This window comes from Linepithema humile, chromosome 2 (assembly GCF_040581485.1).
Source record: "Linepithema humile isolate Giens D197 chromosome 2, Lhum_UNIL_v1.0, whole genome shotgun sequence".
In the NCBI taxonomy this organism is placed as follows: domain Eukaryota; kingdom Metazoa; phylum Arthropoda; class Insecta; order Hymenoptera; family Formicidae; genus Linepithema; species Linepithema humile.
In genome coordinates, this window is record NC_090129.1 from 19,750,768 (window position 1) to 19,767,672 (window position 16,905).

At 33.9% G+C, this 16,905-nt stretch overlaps 4 protein-coding genes across 16 annotated transcripts; 2 read left to right on the plus strand and 2 right to left on the minus strand.

The window, feature by feature from the left end:
- Window positions 1–216: 216 nt before the first annotated feature.
- Sec63 (translocation protein Sec63) lies at window positions 217–4,408 on the minus strand. Its single transcript, XM_012378826.2, has 12 exons — window positions 4,266–4,408; window positions 3,792–3,894; window positions 3,517–3,631; window positions 3,335–3,440; window positions 2,875–3,098; window positions 2,632–2,793; window positions 2,305–2,533; window positions 2,069–2,214; window positions 1,834–1,981; window positions 1,239–1,731; window positions 638–929; window positions 217–568 (listed from the first exon to the last, which is right to left on the minus strand). The coding sequence occupies exons 1-12, from the start codon at window positions 4,387–4,389 to the stop codon at window positions 428–430; spliced, it is 2,283 nt and encodes a 760-aa protein (XP_012234249.1). The 5' UTR covers window positions 4,390–4,408; the 3' UTR covers window positions 217–427.
- Window positions 4,409–4,528: 120 nt separating this feature from the next.
- On the plus strand, window positions 4,529–9,321 carry SMSr (Sphingomyelin synthase related). Of its 3 annotated transcripts, none has more exons than XM_012378831.2 (6): window positions 4,529–4,667; window positions 6,402–6,730; window positions 6,809–7,143; window positions 7,224–7,367; window positions 7,441–7,595; window positions 7,676–9,321. In XM_012378831.2, the coding sequence occupies exons 2-6, from the start codon at window positions 6,428–6,430 to the stop codon at window positions 8,074–8,076; spliced, it is 1,338 nt and encodes a 445-aa protein (XP_012234254.1). In that variant the 5' UTR covers window positions 4,529–4,667; window positions 6,402–6,427; the 3' UTR covers window positions 8,077–9,321. The 3 variants fall into 3 exon arrangements, with proteins under 3 accessions (XP_012234254.1, XP_012234253.1, XP_012234252.1); XM_012378830.2 differs by lacking the exon at window positions 4,529–4,667 and adding an exon at window positions 5,753–6,174; XM_012378829.2 differs by lacking the exon at window positions 4,529–4,667 and adding an exon at window positions 5,756–6,258.
- A 560-nt stretch (window positions 9,322–9,881) lies between these two features.
- Nup58 (nuclear pore complex protein Nup58) lies at window positions 9,882–13,762 on the plus strand. 11 transcript variants are annotated; one of them, XM_067348612.1, is made up of 8 exons: window positions 9,882–10,101; window positions 10,564–10,812; window positions 10,880–11,087; window positions 11,151–11,524; window positions 11,596–11,820; window positions 11,945–12,019; window positions 12,162–12,185; window positions 13,040–13,230. In XM_067348612.1, the coding sequence occupies exons 1-7, from the start codon at window positions 9,897–9,899 to the stop codon at window positions 12,176–12,178; spliced, it is 1,353 nt and encodes a 450-aa protein (XP_067204713.1). In that variant the 5' UTR covers window positions 9,882–9,896; the 3' UTR covers window positions 12,179–12,185; window positions 13,040–13,230. The 11 variants fall into 11 exon arrangements, with proteins under 11 accessions (XP_067204713.1, XP_067204714.1, XP_067204708.1 ...); XM_067348613.1 differs by lacking the exon at window positions 12,162–12,185 and adding an exon at window positions 12,343–12,375; XM_067348607.1 differs by lacking the exon at window positions 12,162–12,185 and having other exon boundaries at window positions 13,040–13,762.
- Window positions 13,386–16,851, minus strand: LOC105679142 (protein FAM114A2). Its single transcript, XM_012378992.2, has 5 exons — window positions 16,554–16,851; window positions 15,385–16,487; window positions 14,427–15,031; window positions 14,029–14,346; window positions 13,386–13,955 (listed from the first exon to the last, which is right to left on the minus strand). The coding sequence occupies exons 2-5, from the start codon at window positions 16,466–16,468 to the stop codon at window positions 13,881–13,883; spliced, it is 2,082 nt and encodes a 693-aa protein (XP_012234415.1). The 5' UTR covers window positions 16,469–16,487; window positions 16,554–16,851; the 3' UTR covers window positions 13,386–13,880.
- Between the last annotated feature and the right edge of the window lie 54 nt (window positions 16,852–16,905).

A 16,905-nucleotide genomic window follows, 5' to 3' on the forward strand; every position in this document is an offset into this window, starting at 1 on the left:
TTACTACACTTTCGTTTAACCTACATCTTGTAACTGTTATTCATGTACTTTGTCGCTGGATCGTGGAGGAAAACGTTCGATTAACACAATTCTAACGAGAGAGATACATTAACGTGAATGTTACTTTTTGTACAATAAGATATATTTTATTAGAAAACTGTATGTACACATCTCCCAATTGAGAAACACACTCAAATTGAGGATTGAACAACGATGTTAAAATAAATATTATGTTCTTTATTCGCTATTACTTTCTCCACACTGACAAATCTTACACACCAGACTATTTTCCTAGATTGTCCACATACATCAACGATTATGCAATTCCATGTATAAAAGTCCATTGTACATTAAACTTGAGAAGTAAAAAAAGAGAAAAATGCGGACTTTTAGAATATCTATTTCGATCACACGTGAGAAACAGATATTACTCATTGTCACTAATATCCTCGTCGGTCGTGAACTCGGAATGTTCATCAACTGCGTCCACATCCTCTGCAGTTTCCTCATCCGAGATGTCCCACTGCGGATGCTCCGTTGGTACTTCCGGTGCTTCTTTCACATCCAACTGCAAAGCAATCGTCAGATTATTGTAAGTCATAAAAAGATTCTTCGTGGTTATTTGAAAAAAACTCACTTTAATATCTTGAGCCTGGTCAAAGCCCAGATACGAATCGCTACGTAAACACACAGTAAACGTATAAAGGCCTGGCCAACGTGGTGCCGTAAATCTTAATTGAACCTCCTCAAACTCTGCTAGTGATGTGACGTGTATAGGGGTTGTTAACAGCGTTTGACTTTTGCGATCACAGATATAGACCCACCAGTACTCTTGTTTAACATCGGGAAAGAATGGACTATGTACGTCGTGCGACAGGTTACTCCTTCCCTCCAGTACTTTCTCCCGTTTAGAAATCCTCTGTTGGAATCTGTTGGAATAAAAAAGAAATGTTGATAAAGTTCTGACATAAATGAGAATTATGTAGACAACAATAATTTCATATAATGCACAAATTAATTTTTGCTATCTCAGCGAAATCGTCATTGCTATTGCATATTAAATGTGAGTGACAAAATTTCACTGCCATAACTAATTTTTCAAATTACTCGAAATATCAGCAAAAAAATTAGAATCCTTAACAAATCTCTTTGCTGTTCATATTTTGCTACGACAACGTAAAATTTGTCGTGCCAACAAATTCTTTTTTTCCATGCAGAAATAAAGTATTCTTGCTTACTTTTCCCATTCTGTATCGTCATCGTCAAGTGACGTGTCTTTCTTATCGTGGCTATCCTCGTCGTCACTTCTGTCACTCTCTGCTTCGCTGTCACTGACATCGGACAACTTTTCCTTGGAAGACTCTTTTTCCACCTTATCGTTATCCTTTTTTTTCGCATTCGGAGTATTGCTGTGCTGAGTATTATTGGCCACAGTCTGCGACTGTGCCTGCGTATTTTTAGCAGGCGCTGGCTTTTTGCTAGTACCCTTTTTATGCGATTTCTTTTGACCTTTCTTTTGCTTAAGCCACGCCGGCTTTGCAGCTTTCGATTGGTTTTGTTCCTCTGACACCTCGTCAACCGTTTCACCGCAGAGTTTATTATCGTCGATGATATTTTGCTCGTTGACAGAATCATCTCCAAAAAGATGCTTCATATCTCTTCGTGTTAACGATACTGTTACAGTTACTATAGCACCAGCAGTATAGACAGTAGGGTTCTCATCATCAATTACTAAAAGCACATATGAGTAAAAAATTATAAAGAATACATGTACAACTTACGTTACTTTAATTAATGTAAGTTTTATAGAAATAACATACAATGATAAATTACCTTCAGATCGCACTTTGAAGTCTATGTACGGCATACTTCCGAGAACTTTCATAACATTATCATACTGACTGTCCGACAGATTTCTAAGTATCAGTCTTCGTTCTTCTCCTTTCAATTGTGCGAATTGTTGAAGACTTTTGATTTGACGCTAATGAAAAGTCACGCATTCAGTATTTCAGATTTTCATCGGTATTAATAAAAACATTAAGATAGAATTCGCTCTAGCTCTAGCAACCTTTTTCGCGTGGAAGTATTTTAGGTTATCCTCAGTTATGTGTGGCAATTGAAGGAGAGGATTTTTAAACTCCCAAAATCCTTGGACGATCATTGGACATAATTTCATACAGTTCTCCACAGTTGTTATAGTTGGAACTCGTGGAACTATAAAAAAAATTTTGATTAATCACATATCTATTCCGTCTATGTAAATGTCACAAAATGATTAATATTAGAAACAAAACCAACGGTTACCTCTTCTAGCATAAGCTAAAAGTATTACTTGATGGACACAGGCGACCATTTCTTGAATCAGATATGGACACTTCTTTACGATGTATTGCCTATCTTTCTCTAATGTCTCAGGATTGAGTTGTATACGTGATAAATGTGCATGCAATAAGGCTCTAGCTTTAATTGAATACAAGTGGCATAGGGGTACTTCTTTGTTTTTTTCCCCTAAATTAGGTAGCTGCTTGATGAGCTGAAATACATATGCAAAAATATGTTCTTACTGTGAATTCTATAAAATTGTTGCACAACTAAAAACTATTAAGAAGATGAATAGAGTACAATACATACCGAAGGAACCTCTTCGCTGTCAGTATGTCTCTCAACTATCTCTGCATTCCGTTTCTTAAAGAATTCAAAGGAAGCGGCGAGTATCATAATGACTCTCTTCAATGACATAGAAGGCGTTTTCACAAAAAAAAAGTAGTACATTTCAGTTGTTGTTAGAAGAACCTAAAAATAAGCATAGATACATATAACAATTAACAGTTTGTTACGTATAAAAACTCTTTTCGGCATAGAAATACCAATTACTTGATCACCAGTGTAGCGGATACTCTTGTACCACCACATTCCTACAACTGTCGGTAAAGCAACCATAAACACCAATGCGTACAGTCCTAACACCCATACTGAATTCTCTTTTTCAACTATCCAGGAAGGCAAAGCTATACCGAAACTCATTGCCCCTGGACCATCTGGATTTCCATATTTTTCCCAATTTTTTCGTGCTTCATCATCCGTCAAAGCTTGATAAGCTATTTTTGTTAGTAAAAAAAATAATACAATTAGTTTAAATCAAAATTTAAAATATTAGTAGTTATATAAGTTTAATATAACTTCAAGAATTAATGTTATATAATGTTATATAATTAATTTTAAGTGCAAATATTCTAATGGCCTTTATTGTTCCTGCCTTATTACACTGTATGCAATATATGTGCTATAAATTTATTAAATATATTATAATACAAATTTATTCATTGTTCCTTACCTTTGGTTAATTTCATAAAGGCTTTTTCATTTCCAGTTTCTTTATCAGGATGAAGAATCAAGGAAAGCTTGCGATAAGCTTTCTTAACTTCACCTTGTGAAGAACCCTACAATTAGCATTAATTTTTGTTATATATATATATATGCAAACCATATATAATAAAAATTTTATTATATACTTACAGGTGGTACACCTAATATTTCATATGGATCAAAATTGGCCATTTCATAATCAAATTGAGATACTTTATATGCTAAGAATATCAAGATAACCCATCCCAAGATAATTAAAAATTTCCTGTAATAATTACATAATTTTATACCAACTTATAATCACATAAATTACATAAAATCAATTATCTAGAGGATAATTGTGATAAATATGATAAAGGATACATATGATTCTTATCATCTTGCATTTATAATTTAAATCACAAAAACAATATATAAAAACTTACGTAAATAAAGCTTTAGTTTCCTTCCAAGGTTTATTTGCCTGAAGAATAACTTTTTTCTTTCTGCACCCATTACACGTGCACTCTTTGGCTAACTGGTCAGGATCTGAATAATATTGAAAAGATTATTAACATACATAATTCATTGTTTGCACATTCTTGAATTTCATTATCAAGCTTGAGATAACTTTTTATGCTTTTGTCATTCATAATTAAATATTATTCTTACAATCAAGCAGCATTAAACATTTAAATACATATTCTCTATGTATTAAAATCAAAGTAATTAATTAATATATAGAACTCATCAGGTAACATCAAATATTTTTGGTCTCCCAAATTGGGCGAGTTTGATGCGCCCTGATAAGAGAACACAAAGGTACGATGCATAATTGCTATCAAAGACAGTACTCGTCTGGCGAAGGAATGATAAGATCGTCGCCGCGCTTGTAAATGGAGTTCATCGTGATCTCTAACCTTGCTTCGGGCAACGTGGCCAGAGGTAATAGGTTCCTGGTACCAGCAATAGCGCCAAGAATGAGAGCAGAAAATAAAAAAATGTCCCTCCGCTCTCGTCATACTGGAACTTCTGTCCGCTCATCGCTCATTAAGTACTGCGACGTTGTTTTAAGTAGACCGTTTAAGTACATTCATTCGTAACATTATCCGGGCTCGCGCTGCGGATTCACGTATGTGCCGTACGACATGCAAATCAACAGTTAGCGGGACTGTCTCGCCAAGACTGCCAACTCAGCACTAATCTCACTTGCTTCGCTCGCACTACCGGCACTGACGTACGAACGACGACTGGCGTGGACTGGCGTTGTTGATGATGACCGTTGATGACGTCGACCAACGTCCCGCCGGAAGAATGCACCGGTATGAAAAAAAAACAGGTTACACGCTATACGAAGACCATCGCGTCGTGCGCATCTTGCCACGACGAAAAAAAAAATATTTGGCCTACAAGCGAATTGAGGCGAATAAACTTCCACGACAATTTGTTCATTAAATCTATTAAATCTATTTCTTTTAATCACGCTTCTATCCTTTTTCTTTCTATTGTGTACCAGTTTGCATTTGTAAATATCCCAGTGGTCGGATATATTTATTTAAAAGTTATGAAGATATATAATATTATTCTCATCTTTTCGTAATACGTAATATTAAAATTTACTTAACAAAAATAAAATTAAATTTACGATTATTAATTAATAGTTAATTAAATAGTTGCAAAGGATATTGAAAAAGTACAGCTGAAAGATTTATTAAAACTTTCTTATATTTTTTTCGTTGAAAATAAGGAGCAAAGTATAATAGGAAAAAGAAGAAAACTAAATAGCATAACAAACAAACCTCGTGTTTTTTTATCACTCGCATAAATAGCAATTATTTTTTTAACAAGCATGTAACCTCAAGAGTAAGGTATTTTTATTGACAATGAATCACGCATAGAAGATAAGTTTGCAGATAAGAAACAACGGTTTTCGTATCGTACAGTCTGAAATTCGCCCAATTTGAAGTGGGAAGGGTCGTGGGATGAGGACAAAAATATTCCTATGGGGCAATTGTAAATGCATCCGGTTCATAAAGAACGTGTTTGTCTCTATAAGTAGAGCATTTCTAGATACTTAAGGTCATTGTCTCGCAGCCATTATGTATTATTTTTTACAAGAAATAATCCCCAAGTTTCAAAAATTGCAATTGCTTTCAAAAGTGGATCTTCAAGAGTTTTATACTCCAAAATATGCGATTAGATTAAAAACGATACACGATAAAAAAATTAATTGAAAACATGAGTCATAAAAATAATCACTCGTTTCAAATATTTTTTCAAATCTTTCAAGAATATTCTTTCTTGTTTTTTTTTCAAGTTTAAATGTTTTCAATTTGTTACATGCAACTTATAAATAATTGTAAGTCACAAGTAAATAAATGTAAGTGACAAAAAATAATGTTTCATGACTAATAATGTTATCATGAAAAGTGAGTCACTTTTATACACTGTTTTGAATCGTGTCATTCGAGAACATTGTTATTCATTTCATTGCATTTTCGTGCAGCAACAGTAGCGAGAATATCGCCTGCCTTTTTACCGAGCAAACTCGTGCTTTAATATTTTTCTAACGGTGCAATATAATAATCGTATTGTTGCATCGAATACGGTTAAATGAGGACGCATAGTACGGTGCCAGTAATTAGTAAACGTTCACGTTATTTCGCGATCGATGACTCCGTTGTGCGTGTTAACGTTGTACACAAATACTGCACTGCCGACGTATAATTTACTTTGATAAAAATAGTTATGTAATGGTGGTGTGCATGTCAAACATAAGAAAATGTTCTGATAAAACATCAACGGTTATGGCACACGGTTTTTCTTTAGGTAGGCGATTCGTCAGTCTTAGATGCGAGGTTAAGTCCATACTGCCTCGTTGTTTTTTGTATCTAGCTTTCTTATAATTAATCGGTAAGAACATTACTTTGCGACAAGTAATTTCTCTTTTTAATTATTTATTTGACTCATCTATTTTATACATTGTATTGAAGTAATATTTATATTATAACAATTTTAGTAGGTTATTATGTCAACTTGTACATTTTTTTGTGCAGGATAAATATATTTCAACAACACTAATATGTCGTTAAAAAACGTTGTCGAGTGGACACCTGCTGATGTAATGGAATGGCTTATGAAAAATGATTTCGATGAATGTGCAACTCTATTTTACAATCATGAAGTTGATGGGAAAGTACTTCTGACACTGAAGGAAGAAGATTTAAAATCTGATATCTTGAAGATAAGAAAGATTGGCGTTATAAAAAAATTATATCTTGCTATTAAGCAGTTGCAAAGGGATAACATTGCTGCTTTATTCGACTTGGGATATGTGGATTTATTTCCATCACCAAATTTTTATACTCATCAGAATAAGCATGAAGTAAATACATGATTCTTAAAAAGAAATCTGCAAGTTTTAGTCGAATGTGGAAATATTATATTTTGTAATTATTTTCAGATGCCCAGTACAGGTACAGGTACAAATAATGAAACATCCACAGAGCATGAATTTTATTCAGCTTCTGTGTCCGAAGATGGACATGCTTCTCATTTACCACCTGAAATTTGGAAGACGTTCATTAGTTTGGGATATTTGTTTATCGTCACATGGATTACTGCCTTTGTAATGGTCATTGTTCACGATCGAGTACCTGATATGAAAAAGTATCCTCCTTTGCCAGACATATTTTTAGATAATGTACCCCATATTCCATGGGCATTTGATATGTGTGAAGTTACTGGAACTCTGCTTTTTGCGATATGGCTTGCTGTGCTTATATTTCACAAGTATAGGTAATTAAACCTACTTTAAAAAATATAAGGGAAAGGATATAATTCATTGATGTGAAAATAATTTTTTAAATATACAACAGATTTATTTTGCTACGGAGATTTTTTGCACTGTCGGGTACAGTCTTCCTACTGAGATGCGTAACCATGCTCATCACTTCTTTATCAGTACCAGGTGCACATCTGCAATGTCAGCCACGAAAAGTTCCAGATGAAGACTGGTCCAGGTGAGATATTAATTACATTGTAATATTTTTCCGTCTAAAAGTGCAAATATTACATATTAAATTCTCATTTTAGTTCTGCATATGTCGAGTTGTATAATAAAATAGCGATGGCTTATGTTATTTGGCGGGGAGCCGGCATGTCTATTCAAGGTGTCAGAACTTGTGGGGATTATATGTTTAGTGGGCATACAGTGGCATTAACTATGCTAAATTTTTTCATTACGGAGTGTAAGTAAATATTTATTATTTCACTTTAAAACAGCTGATTTTAATATTTACAAATTATGAGATTCTTCTTTTCATTACAGATACTCCGAGACATTTGTATTTTTTGCATACTTTTACATGGATGCTCAACATGTTTGGTATCTTCTTCATCTTGGCGGCACATGAGCATTATTCTATCGATGTTTTTGTAGCGTTTTATATAACTTCTCGATTATTTCTTTATTATCATACGCTGGCGAATAATCAAGCCTTGATGCAGCGCGATTCGATTAGAACCAGGATTTGGTTTCCACTATTCAGTTTTTTCGAGTCGTCTGTCGATGGTATTGTTCCTAATGAGTTCGAATCGCCGTCCTTAATAGTTTGCAATTTGGTAGATACAGGAAGAAACGTCTGGCACTGTGTACGGTCTTGTGTTCATCTTCGAAAAACGCAGCGCAATGTGAATGGCAATTTAAACAGCTCAAAAAAAGAACACTAACATTGAATTAATACATATTTTATTTATTTTTTTTATTTTTGTACTTTTAAGATGAATATGCAGTGTACAAACTCCACTAATTTTAATAGCGAACAGAAAAGAAACAGCGACAAATCTTTAAGATGGATTCAACCTGAATTCTAAGCCTGAAAATCCGAATTTAAAAATATAATGTAGAGAACACAACACTGCGTATTCATCTTTTAAGAATATCGACTGTTTGTTTGACAAATCTGTTTATACGTGGAAATAATATTTACTAAAATATTAATTCTAAATATTTATTTTTGCGATAGAAATATTGTGAGATTGAAGGAGATTATGATAATTTATATGATTAATTAAAATTAAATCTATGATTATAGTCGCGATTATGACTATAATTTATTCACTAAGAAACTCTTCCAAAGAGCACAATGTGTAAAATATTTATTCCACGTGCATCCTTCCAGCACGTCATATACATGAAGGCTGTTTTTTTTATAATTGTACATATTGTTCATATAAGATTAACAATGTTTGCAATTATGAATATTTTTGTTTTTTGTTCTATAATACAAAAGAAATGTTATATATCAAGGGCTCGTTATGCGTTGCGATGGCCTACCCAGATGCCAAATTTTGTCAGGAATGTTTACTAGGTTTTGATGATGATCAAGTGATATAATGGTATTTTAGAATTCCTGAGTTAGACATATCTTTAAAAATGTATCATATTTTTCTTTTGCTGACAATGGAGCACAACATTTATATAAGAGAAATACATGTTGTAATATATATATCACGCATTATTGATATATATATTGACAATATGTAAAGTTAATAATTTATAGCACACATATATACAAATATGGAATTACTAAAGAGGCTGAAGATACCATCTATTCTAATGTTAATTCCTATGTAAAACATCAGATATGGTTGCATAACTAGTCTCCACGACTGCATAGAGACTATCCATAAACAGTTATAGCTTTTTAATATTTCATCCATATCTATTTTTTACTTAAGTAAATAGCTTAATCTTGTTACATATAACGTTAACGAGTGCTGATTATTGGTAACTTGTTGGTGGTGCCTGATTGTTAGTGCTTATTTGTATACTTCCGAAACTATGCAATGGCAATTCTCCCGCTAATATTGACCAATATAGCGACTGATTCGTCAGACAGTCGTATTTACTTGCGGATGATTGGAAAATAACTCATATATGTACAATAAAAGACAATTAATATTTCAGTAAAACGTATTTTTGTTAATTATCAACATTCTACATTATATCTTTCATCTTTTTTAAATAGAGATTTTTAAAATATGTACAATATTTCAATAAAATTTTAATATGACTTTATTATTCAAAATACGTATTATGATAATTATTATATATTGAATTATTTAATTAAATTATTATTATATTTAATTAAATATGTTTGATTGCATTGGTCAAGTTGCATTATGTAATTATACATATTTATCTGAATAAATCTTTATTATTTTATTCCTGTAAAATCTCAAGCATTCGCAGACGATAACAGGATTGTAAATTTTTTGAACAGTTTCAGAATGCAGAATCTTCCCTGCGCAATGCTGCTTAAAGAAGGTGTCTTTTCATGTTGACTCGACTTTAATTTCGGCGTTAAGCCGACTACACACATAAACTTCTGCAAGTCTACCGGAACGTGTGTACCGTATTTACGATAACTGTGACGCAAGTATATCGAAAGGGACAATTATTATTGTAAAATAATTGTTTAGTAGTTATTACCAGTTATTGTAAAATTCATTAAATTGTTCAGTTATGTAAGCTTTATTTCGCCATCATGAAAAGGTACCTTTATTCGCTATTGCATTGCGCGTGCGACTTAACATCACTGTGCTGTGCACTGTGCACCAGACCAGAGCTCCATACACACGGACACGTGACGTCAGCGGGTGTCAGTTGTGTGCAGGGAAAACTGGCAGCTCTGCTGAGATGCACTGAATACTCATTGACTGAACATGGAGAAGTGTTTATAATCGTAACGTGTTAGTATTGTAAATAGATTATTTCACGCGTGAGTATATTTATTTGTTGATAAAATGGCATTTACGTTCGGAACGTCAACTATCACCTCTACCACCACTGGTTTTGGATTTGGAACGCAAAAGTAAATAGTCTCGAACACTTAACTAACCTTCAAAGATTGTCAAGAAAATCAAAGATTATCGCGGTTTTAATTGTTTATAAAATTGTTTTGAAAATGAAGATGAAGTATATATATTTTATTGTCGAATATATTCACAAATATCAAAAGTTAATCGTAAAAGTTGATTTAAAATTATTTTTTGTGGTGGAAAGAACTTGCTTAATTATAAAGTGTTTTTTTTTCTTTTTTTTGTTAAGATCAATAACAAGCTTCGGTTTGGGCAACCCATCGTTCAGTACCACAGCCACAACATCTAGCCCGTTAGCGTTTGGCACTATGTCCACTCCGACGACATCCGTAGGTCTTAATTTTGGATTTGGTACTCCAACGACCGCCGCCCAACTGCAAAGCAGTGGTCTGCTTCTAGGATCTAATACAGCTACTACGATGACCACCGCTCCTAGTTTATTTCCTGCTCCTACCACGGCTGCGCCTTTATTTACTGGACTTAGTTTTGGCACACCAACTACAACGACCATGTTAACATTTGGTGCAACATCTAATACACCAGCAACAGGAAGTTTAACTTTTGGCTCAGCTACTACTAATAGTATGTATATTTTACAACTGTTCTAAAAGAAATTTTATTGTATGGTAATAAAACGATTTATTCACAGCCTCCTTATTTGGATCTGCACCTGGAAGCACTTTATTGGGTGCTAAACCAATAACTGCTGCAACTACTACTACTACTGTACATAAAGGGCTTGGTGGCTTAGATGTTTCCGTTAATAATAAGGGCCTTTCTCAAGGAAATAGTAGTTCAACAGCTGCCAAAGAGAATCTATTGCCAAATGAACTTATGCAAACCATAGATAAATTCAAGTAATTATCTCGATAAATGCATATACAAGGAGATGATCCAGTACTGATATATATATTTTGCAGGGATTTTGTAAAAATACAGAAAGGCCTATCTTCAGATATCGCGAGAGGTTCGTCGAGACCATTAAATCGTTGTGCAGAGGATACGGCATCATTAATGGAAATGTTATCAACCTTATCTGGCTCAGTGCAACGGGATCGTTCGTCAGCGGATAAACTGAAACAGGATACAGCAAGAGCGTTGCAAAGTGCAGAAATAGCTCAAAGAACTCACGATACTCCACCGGGTTTGCAGTATGAAAATAATGCGCCCCTTCAGTTCTTCATGGAACTAGTCGAGAGCTTTGAACACGATTTGATGTTGTTCAGATCACAAATCGAGACAACAGAGAAGCATATACAAGCCATGATGGCACCGAGAACACTAACACCACAGGGTATATTAATTTTTCTGTGAAGAAAATTCATTTAAATTAGTCAACTTGTTAATCGTGTGTTGCTTTATTAGAATTGACGATGGCCATGAGTAAGCTTCATGAGTCTCTGGTTGCGGTTGCCGGTCGATTACAAAGTGTGCATGCCAAGGTGCAGCAGCAGAAGGAGCAGTATCTCAATTTCAGGAAATATGTGTTGAAAGATAACACCAATGTTTTTGACAGTATCAAGGCGAGCAGTAAATCTAGTCGAAGCAACATCGGAAGGATCACTAGTGGTCCGACGCCTTTTGAACCAGGTAAACATTACGGGCGTTTCAACATAACTAGGATAATGTAGCACATTAGTAACGTACTACGCTAATAATGTACATTACTAATGTAGTGACGTATCATCTTGAAAAACAAGATCAATGCTTACAGGAAATAAAAGCTTTTTGTCGTCGACGACGTTAAACTCGAATCGGCCGACAACTTACGAAACACGAAATCCTTTAGGTAAATAGGCCTTGTTGACTATCTTGTAATTTTAATATATATCCTCTGCTAAAAGTAAAAGATTCCTTTAAAAAAAAAAAAAAAAAAAAAAAAAAAATTAAAAATGACTTTAACCGCCTCCCTAAAGATCTCCTACCTTCAGGTCTTGCGTGGATATAGTTCTAAGGTAGAACTCACTAACATATAACGCCGTTCATTACTAAATAGAATTAACGTGTGTTCTCATAATTGGCCTGTCCACTTCTTTCTTTTTTTCTCTTATTTGAAACAAATATCCGTTGATTTTAATTTGTACGATTTTGACTTTGATTTTGCCTTTCCAGGGAAAAAGTAAGGGCTATAGTTTAATTATTGAGGTATTCAACTTTTATTTCAATTTCTCTTTGTATCGTCGGTCATGGAAAAAGGGGTAACGCGCTTCTTTGCCTATATATAAATTTCCTACGAAGTAATCAATTCATTTTCATGTATATAGATGATTACATTGATATTATTAATCTTTTGTGTGCTATATTTTGCATTGAGATGCTACAAAAAAAACTTCGAAATTGTGCTTTCTTGACAGACGATAGCGCCTTTTAAAAAATATATACACATGCTTTGCTTTCGGCTTTGCCAATGTTATGCGATAATGCTTGCAAATGTAGATACTGATCAGGAAATTTCATGGAATTCAAACGAAATTTTGCAGAATGTTTAGAGACGTACATCTGCAACGTTTCAATCGGATTTCGAGACGGAAATTTCAGAATATTCTCTTGAAAAAAATTACACCAAAATTTTTGCTGTACTAACAAATATAACAGAAATAATGCCACAACTTCGATTATTAATCAGATAATAATTAATAAGAGTATTAAAAAAATATGGCTAATTTGTTAAAGTATTATCATTAAAAAAATAAATATATCATCTTTAATAGTGAAAGATTACTCCACGGCTTTATAGCTATTATACATGTTTCATCTCTATATCGCTTCCAATTGAATTAATAATAATGGTGTAAATATATTGTTACAGTTTGGGAAAGTTCGACACCAGTACCATCTGCTACTAACATTGCTATAGGCTCATCTATGAAACCGCCGACCGCAAGTTTAAATTTTAACGCACCGATTAATCTGACCGCACCGTTGCCAGTAAATGGGGCCACTCCAAACTTTCAACTTCAAAAGCCTCCCGTTGGTAATAAACGAGGAAAGCATTGATCACTTATCGCATATATTACGATTCTTGTGATTTTTATAAATGTTTTGTTATCTACAAGTTCGATACACGTTGTAAAGTCTCCACTTTACTAGATTGTTAGTGTTAATGACGATGTTGAGAGGTGTTTTTATATGTTCAAGATTCATCACGAAATCAATTGTGATACTCTTATTTTTTTTCTTTTTACTCTAATATTGCTGGTATATACATGGTACAATTTTTAGTGGAATTTCTATTTTACGGATATTCTATTATCTTACATGAATCATAGATATATTTTTTCATATTATTAAATGCCTAAAATTTAATTACTTTAAAGTAATGGCATTGTCCTCTATAATACATTAAAACTTTTTTTATTAAAATTTGTTTAATAATTATGTATGTTCTGTATTAATATGTATTTATCTCGTTTATTATGACAAAAACTTGCAATAATCAACAACAGCAGATTATAAGATGTAAATATAACGAATTAACAACTTGGTCCCACTTTTGAATATAAATAGCGTTTTAATAAAAAGAGTAAGATGAGACGGGAAAACAGTAATTACAACCTATACCTCTGTACCGACAAAAACGGTATTTAATCTAGAGACAATGTCGTTGAAAATGTGAAGTATAAAAATTTCCTTATATTTTATATACCTTATCAGATAGCACCAACTTGCAGAATGGGAATGAGAAGTCTAAAGGCATCTTGAATATACGAATTCGCGTTAGCAGCCTGTGTAAAAGAAATAATTTTTCATATTACGATTATTGCATGCTACATTAGAATTATTCCATTAAGGACTCACCTCCAAGAAAATCGTTGTTATATTCGCGTTGATTCTATCCGATTTTTCCGCAGTCTCGGCAAGTTGATTTAACGTATTGCAGAATGAATTAGCTAATGAGCTGATCTGATCGGACAGAATATTAGTAAGTTGCACTAAAGCATCGGCTTCGTTCACTGTACTGCGTCGTTCCTTGACTAACAACAATTCTGCCGTCTTATGAAATGTTTCTACAGAAATTGCTGTAAACTGTGCCAATGTTGATATAGCGCTCTGGAAGATTTCTTGGTCTGTGTGCGTCGAAGATGATGCGAGATAACTTTCCGTTTCTGTCCAGACCTGAAAACAAATCGACTATTATTTTCAACATAACAATAAGCATGGAATTCTATTATTAGTATATATAAATATTTTCTTACGTCGTTTAACTTTTCATAAGTGATATTGACACCAAGATCGTGACAAGCATTCTTTAATCTGTTCTTGAAGTTTCCATCACTTTTGTTTTCATCATCTTCATTGCCATCTAGCTCGCAAAGTTCTTTAATCTCCTCCAAAGTTTCTTGTACAGAAGTCAAATCGTTCGTATTCAATTCGATCAAGTGTTGCTGAATTTTCATATTGCTCTGTTTGGATAACATTTCCAGAGCTTCTAAATGAACGAGTCCCTGATAATCGTCGAAAAGACTCTCAAAATGAATTTTCCTCGATAATTCACGTTCCTCGAGTGATTTCTCTTCATTCTCAGCTTTTTCCTTCGCCTCTCGTAGAATTTGCGATAAAATCGGTTTGTTAGGATCGTTCATAAAGAAAGCTCGTTTCTTCTTTAATCCAGGATCACCGTCTTGTAATACCTCCATCGTTTTTTTCCCAATAGCTTCCAATGTGTCTAAACCGCCTGTCATAACTTTACTACCAGTGGACTCGACCAATTTTGTAATTGATGATACTCCTGACAATAAATTCCCGAATCCAAATGAACTATACGACTGACTTTCTTGTTCTTGAATTTTTGGTTTTGCATCTGTTAACAATACAAATCAGCAAATTTTAAAAATATGCTTAAAAAGAAACAACTGTTTATTTCCATATTAACATATCAATGAAAAGTGAGTAAAGATTATTAATAAATAAGTTTTGAATTAGAAATACAAGTTAAATTGCTATTTGATAGTTAATATTTATTAATTTTAAATGCCAATAGTCAAAAGATCATACATATCTGTCTAAAGGACAATAAAAATTTGCTTTCTAATTCAAGATCTATTTTTGTGCGCACTAGTATTATTTGAATATAATCTTGAATGTAATGTTACATGAATTAATAAATTATGCATACCATTACATATGAAAACATTAAAATAAAATTTAATGTACCGTCAGGTTCATCCTGTTTTATTTCTGCTGGCTCTATGGAATCTTGCATGCCTCCTATTGTCCCTTCCAAAAGTGTAAGTCCTTGAGATACATGACTAGTCAGAGTAGAAACACTTGCAGTAGCTGTATTAATAAAAGAAGTTACGCCCCAATTTTCCCAGCTATTCCTCCACATTCCTAAAGAACTTTCTGGTTCTTTACTCGCCTCAGAAAGCGTCTCCAATACAGGCTGCAATTTCTCTTCCATCAACTCGTCAGGCAATTCAATATCTCCAAGTCCTTCCCAACCTTCTGGTTCAAAAACTTCTTTAAATTTTTTATCTGATTTTAGCTCTTCCGGCATATCTATTTCTGACAAATCATTTGATTTAGATTGATTATCTGTTGATTGAGCTTTGAATTTTTCTTGAGATTTACATTCTGTATCCATCCTTGCAGATGTTTCATTTGAACATTTGGTTAAGCTTTTATTTTTTTCTTCCACTGTAGTTAGACTGGCTTTAGTATGAGGACCATCATCGACATCTTTTGTAATTTTAGTTCCTAGTTTCTTTGCATCCAATTGACGAGTCACATTTGGTCGTTGCACTGTTCTAGAGGCATTTCCAGTCTTTTTTGCTTCTACTTTAGGCATGGCATTACTTGATTCTGTACTTTCACTCTTATCTACAGATTTAATATCTTTATCCTTTGTTGATGCAACAGAGATTGATGATTTCTCTGACTTAATGCGAGAACACTTATCTTCTTTGTTGTCAGAAGTCTCTTCTGTACGCTCTGATTTAGTGGCACGTGTATCAGCTTCAACTTTGACATTATTATCAATATTCTTATCACTAATTGATGCCTCTTGACACATTGCCACAACTGGTGGCACATTTATCCGATAAGCTTGCGGTCTTCTATGCCAGTCTGAGCTCTTGCAAATCGCGTGTTGGACGTATTCGGTATCGTCGTCCGATTCGGAGTCCACTGTCGACGGTGGCACCCAGTAATTTCTCTGGGTATCTCGTTTGATGGGCGCGCTACGCCCCAGCTCTTCGTCTGCGCTTTCAAAATCGGGATCGCTCTCAGACGTTGCCATCTCTTATCAATGCTTATTCCTAAAAAAGACACAATTTTACGCACATCCAAGATTAAGATAAATTCGCACGGGATCACAAAGATACCTCGCTAATGAATCTAATGGTTACACCTCCTCGACAGCAAATTACGAACGAGTTTCAACATATGTTCCACATTCTATCATACACGTATGTGTATATATGATGTATGATGTGTATATGCGTGTGTTTACTTCATGCCAAAATACTGATGGTCACGTGGGTGACAAAGGTCATCAATAGGCACGTCAGATTCACATACGCCTTCGTGGCAGAGTATATTCAGACGAATTTGCATAGTACATAAGTATAGTGCACAAGCATATGCATAAAGAAACGGATTGATCTATTTTCTTATTAATTCACCCTTAGACCGGATCTACAATAGATGTAGTAAGCTTTAAGCCGTAAAAAATTG

Bases quoted from the DNA above. Each gene is read 5' to 3' on its own strand.
- Sec63 (XM_012378826.2), bottom strand. From the start codon at position 4,389: ATGAGCGGACAGAAGTTCCAGTATGACGAGAGCGGAGGGACATTTTTT. The intron at 3,441-3,516 runs GTAAGTATATAA...TGCTAATTGTAG, and splicing joins AAATATTAGGTGTACCACCT to GGTTCTTCACAAGGTGAAGT. The intron at 1,732-1,833 runs GTAATTTATCAT...ATGTGCTTTTAG, and splicing joins CTTCAAAGTGCGATCTGAAG to TAATTGATGATGAGAACCCT.
- Nup58 (XM_067348607.1), top strand. From the start codon at position 9,897: ATGAAAAGGTACCTTTATTCGCTATTGCATTGCGCGTGCGACTTAACA. The intron at 10,813-10,879 runs GTATGTATATTT...ATTTATTCACAG, and splicing joins TGGCTCAGCTACTACTAATA to CCTCCTTATTTGGATCTGCA. The intron at 11,821-11,944 runs GTAAACATTACG...CAATGCTTACAG, and splicing joins TCCGACGCCTTTTGAACCAG to GAAATAAAAGCTTTTTGTCG.
- SMSr (XM_012378831.2), top strand. From the start codon at position 6,428: ATGTCGTTAAAAAACGTTGTCGAGTGGACACCTGCTGATGTAATGGAA. The intron at 7,368-7,440 runs GTGAGATATTAA...TTCTCATTTTAG, and splicing joins CCAGATGAAGACTGGTCCAG to TTCTGCATATGTCGAGTTGT. The intron at 7,596-7,675 runs GTAAGTAAATAT...TTTTCATTACAG, and splicing joins AAATTTTTTCATTACGGAGT to ATACTCCGAGACATTTGTAT.
- LOC105679142 (XM_012378992.2), bottom strand. From the start codon at position 16,468: ATGGCAACGTCTGAGAGCGATCCCGATTTTGAAAGCGCAGACGAAGAG. The intron at 14,347-14,426 runs GTAAGAAAATAT...ATTTGTTTTCAG, and splicing joins CTTATGAAAAGTTAAACGAC to GTCTGGACAGAAACGGAAAG. The intron at 13,956-14,028 runs GTGAGTCCTTAA...TCTTTTACACAG, and splicing joins TAACAACGATTTTCTTGGAG to GCTGCTAACGCGAATTCGTA.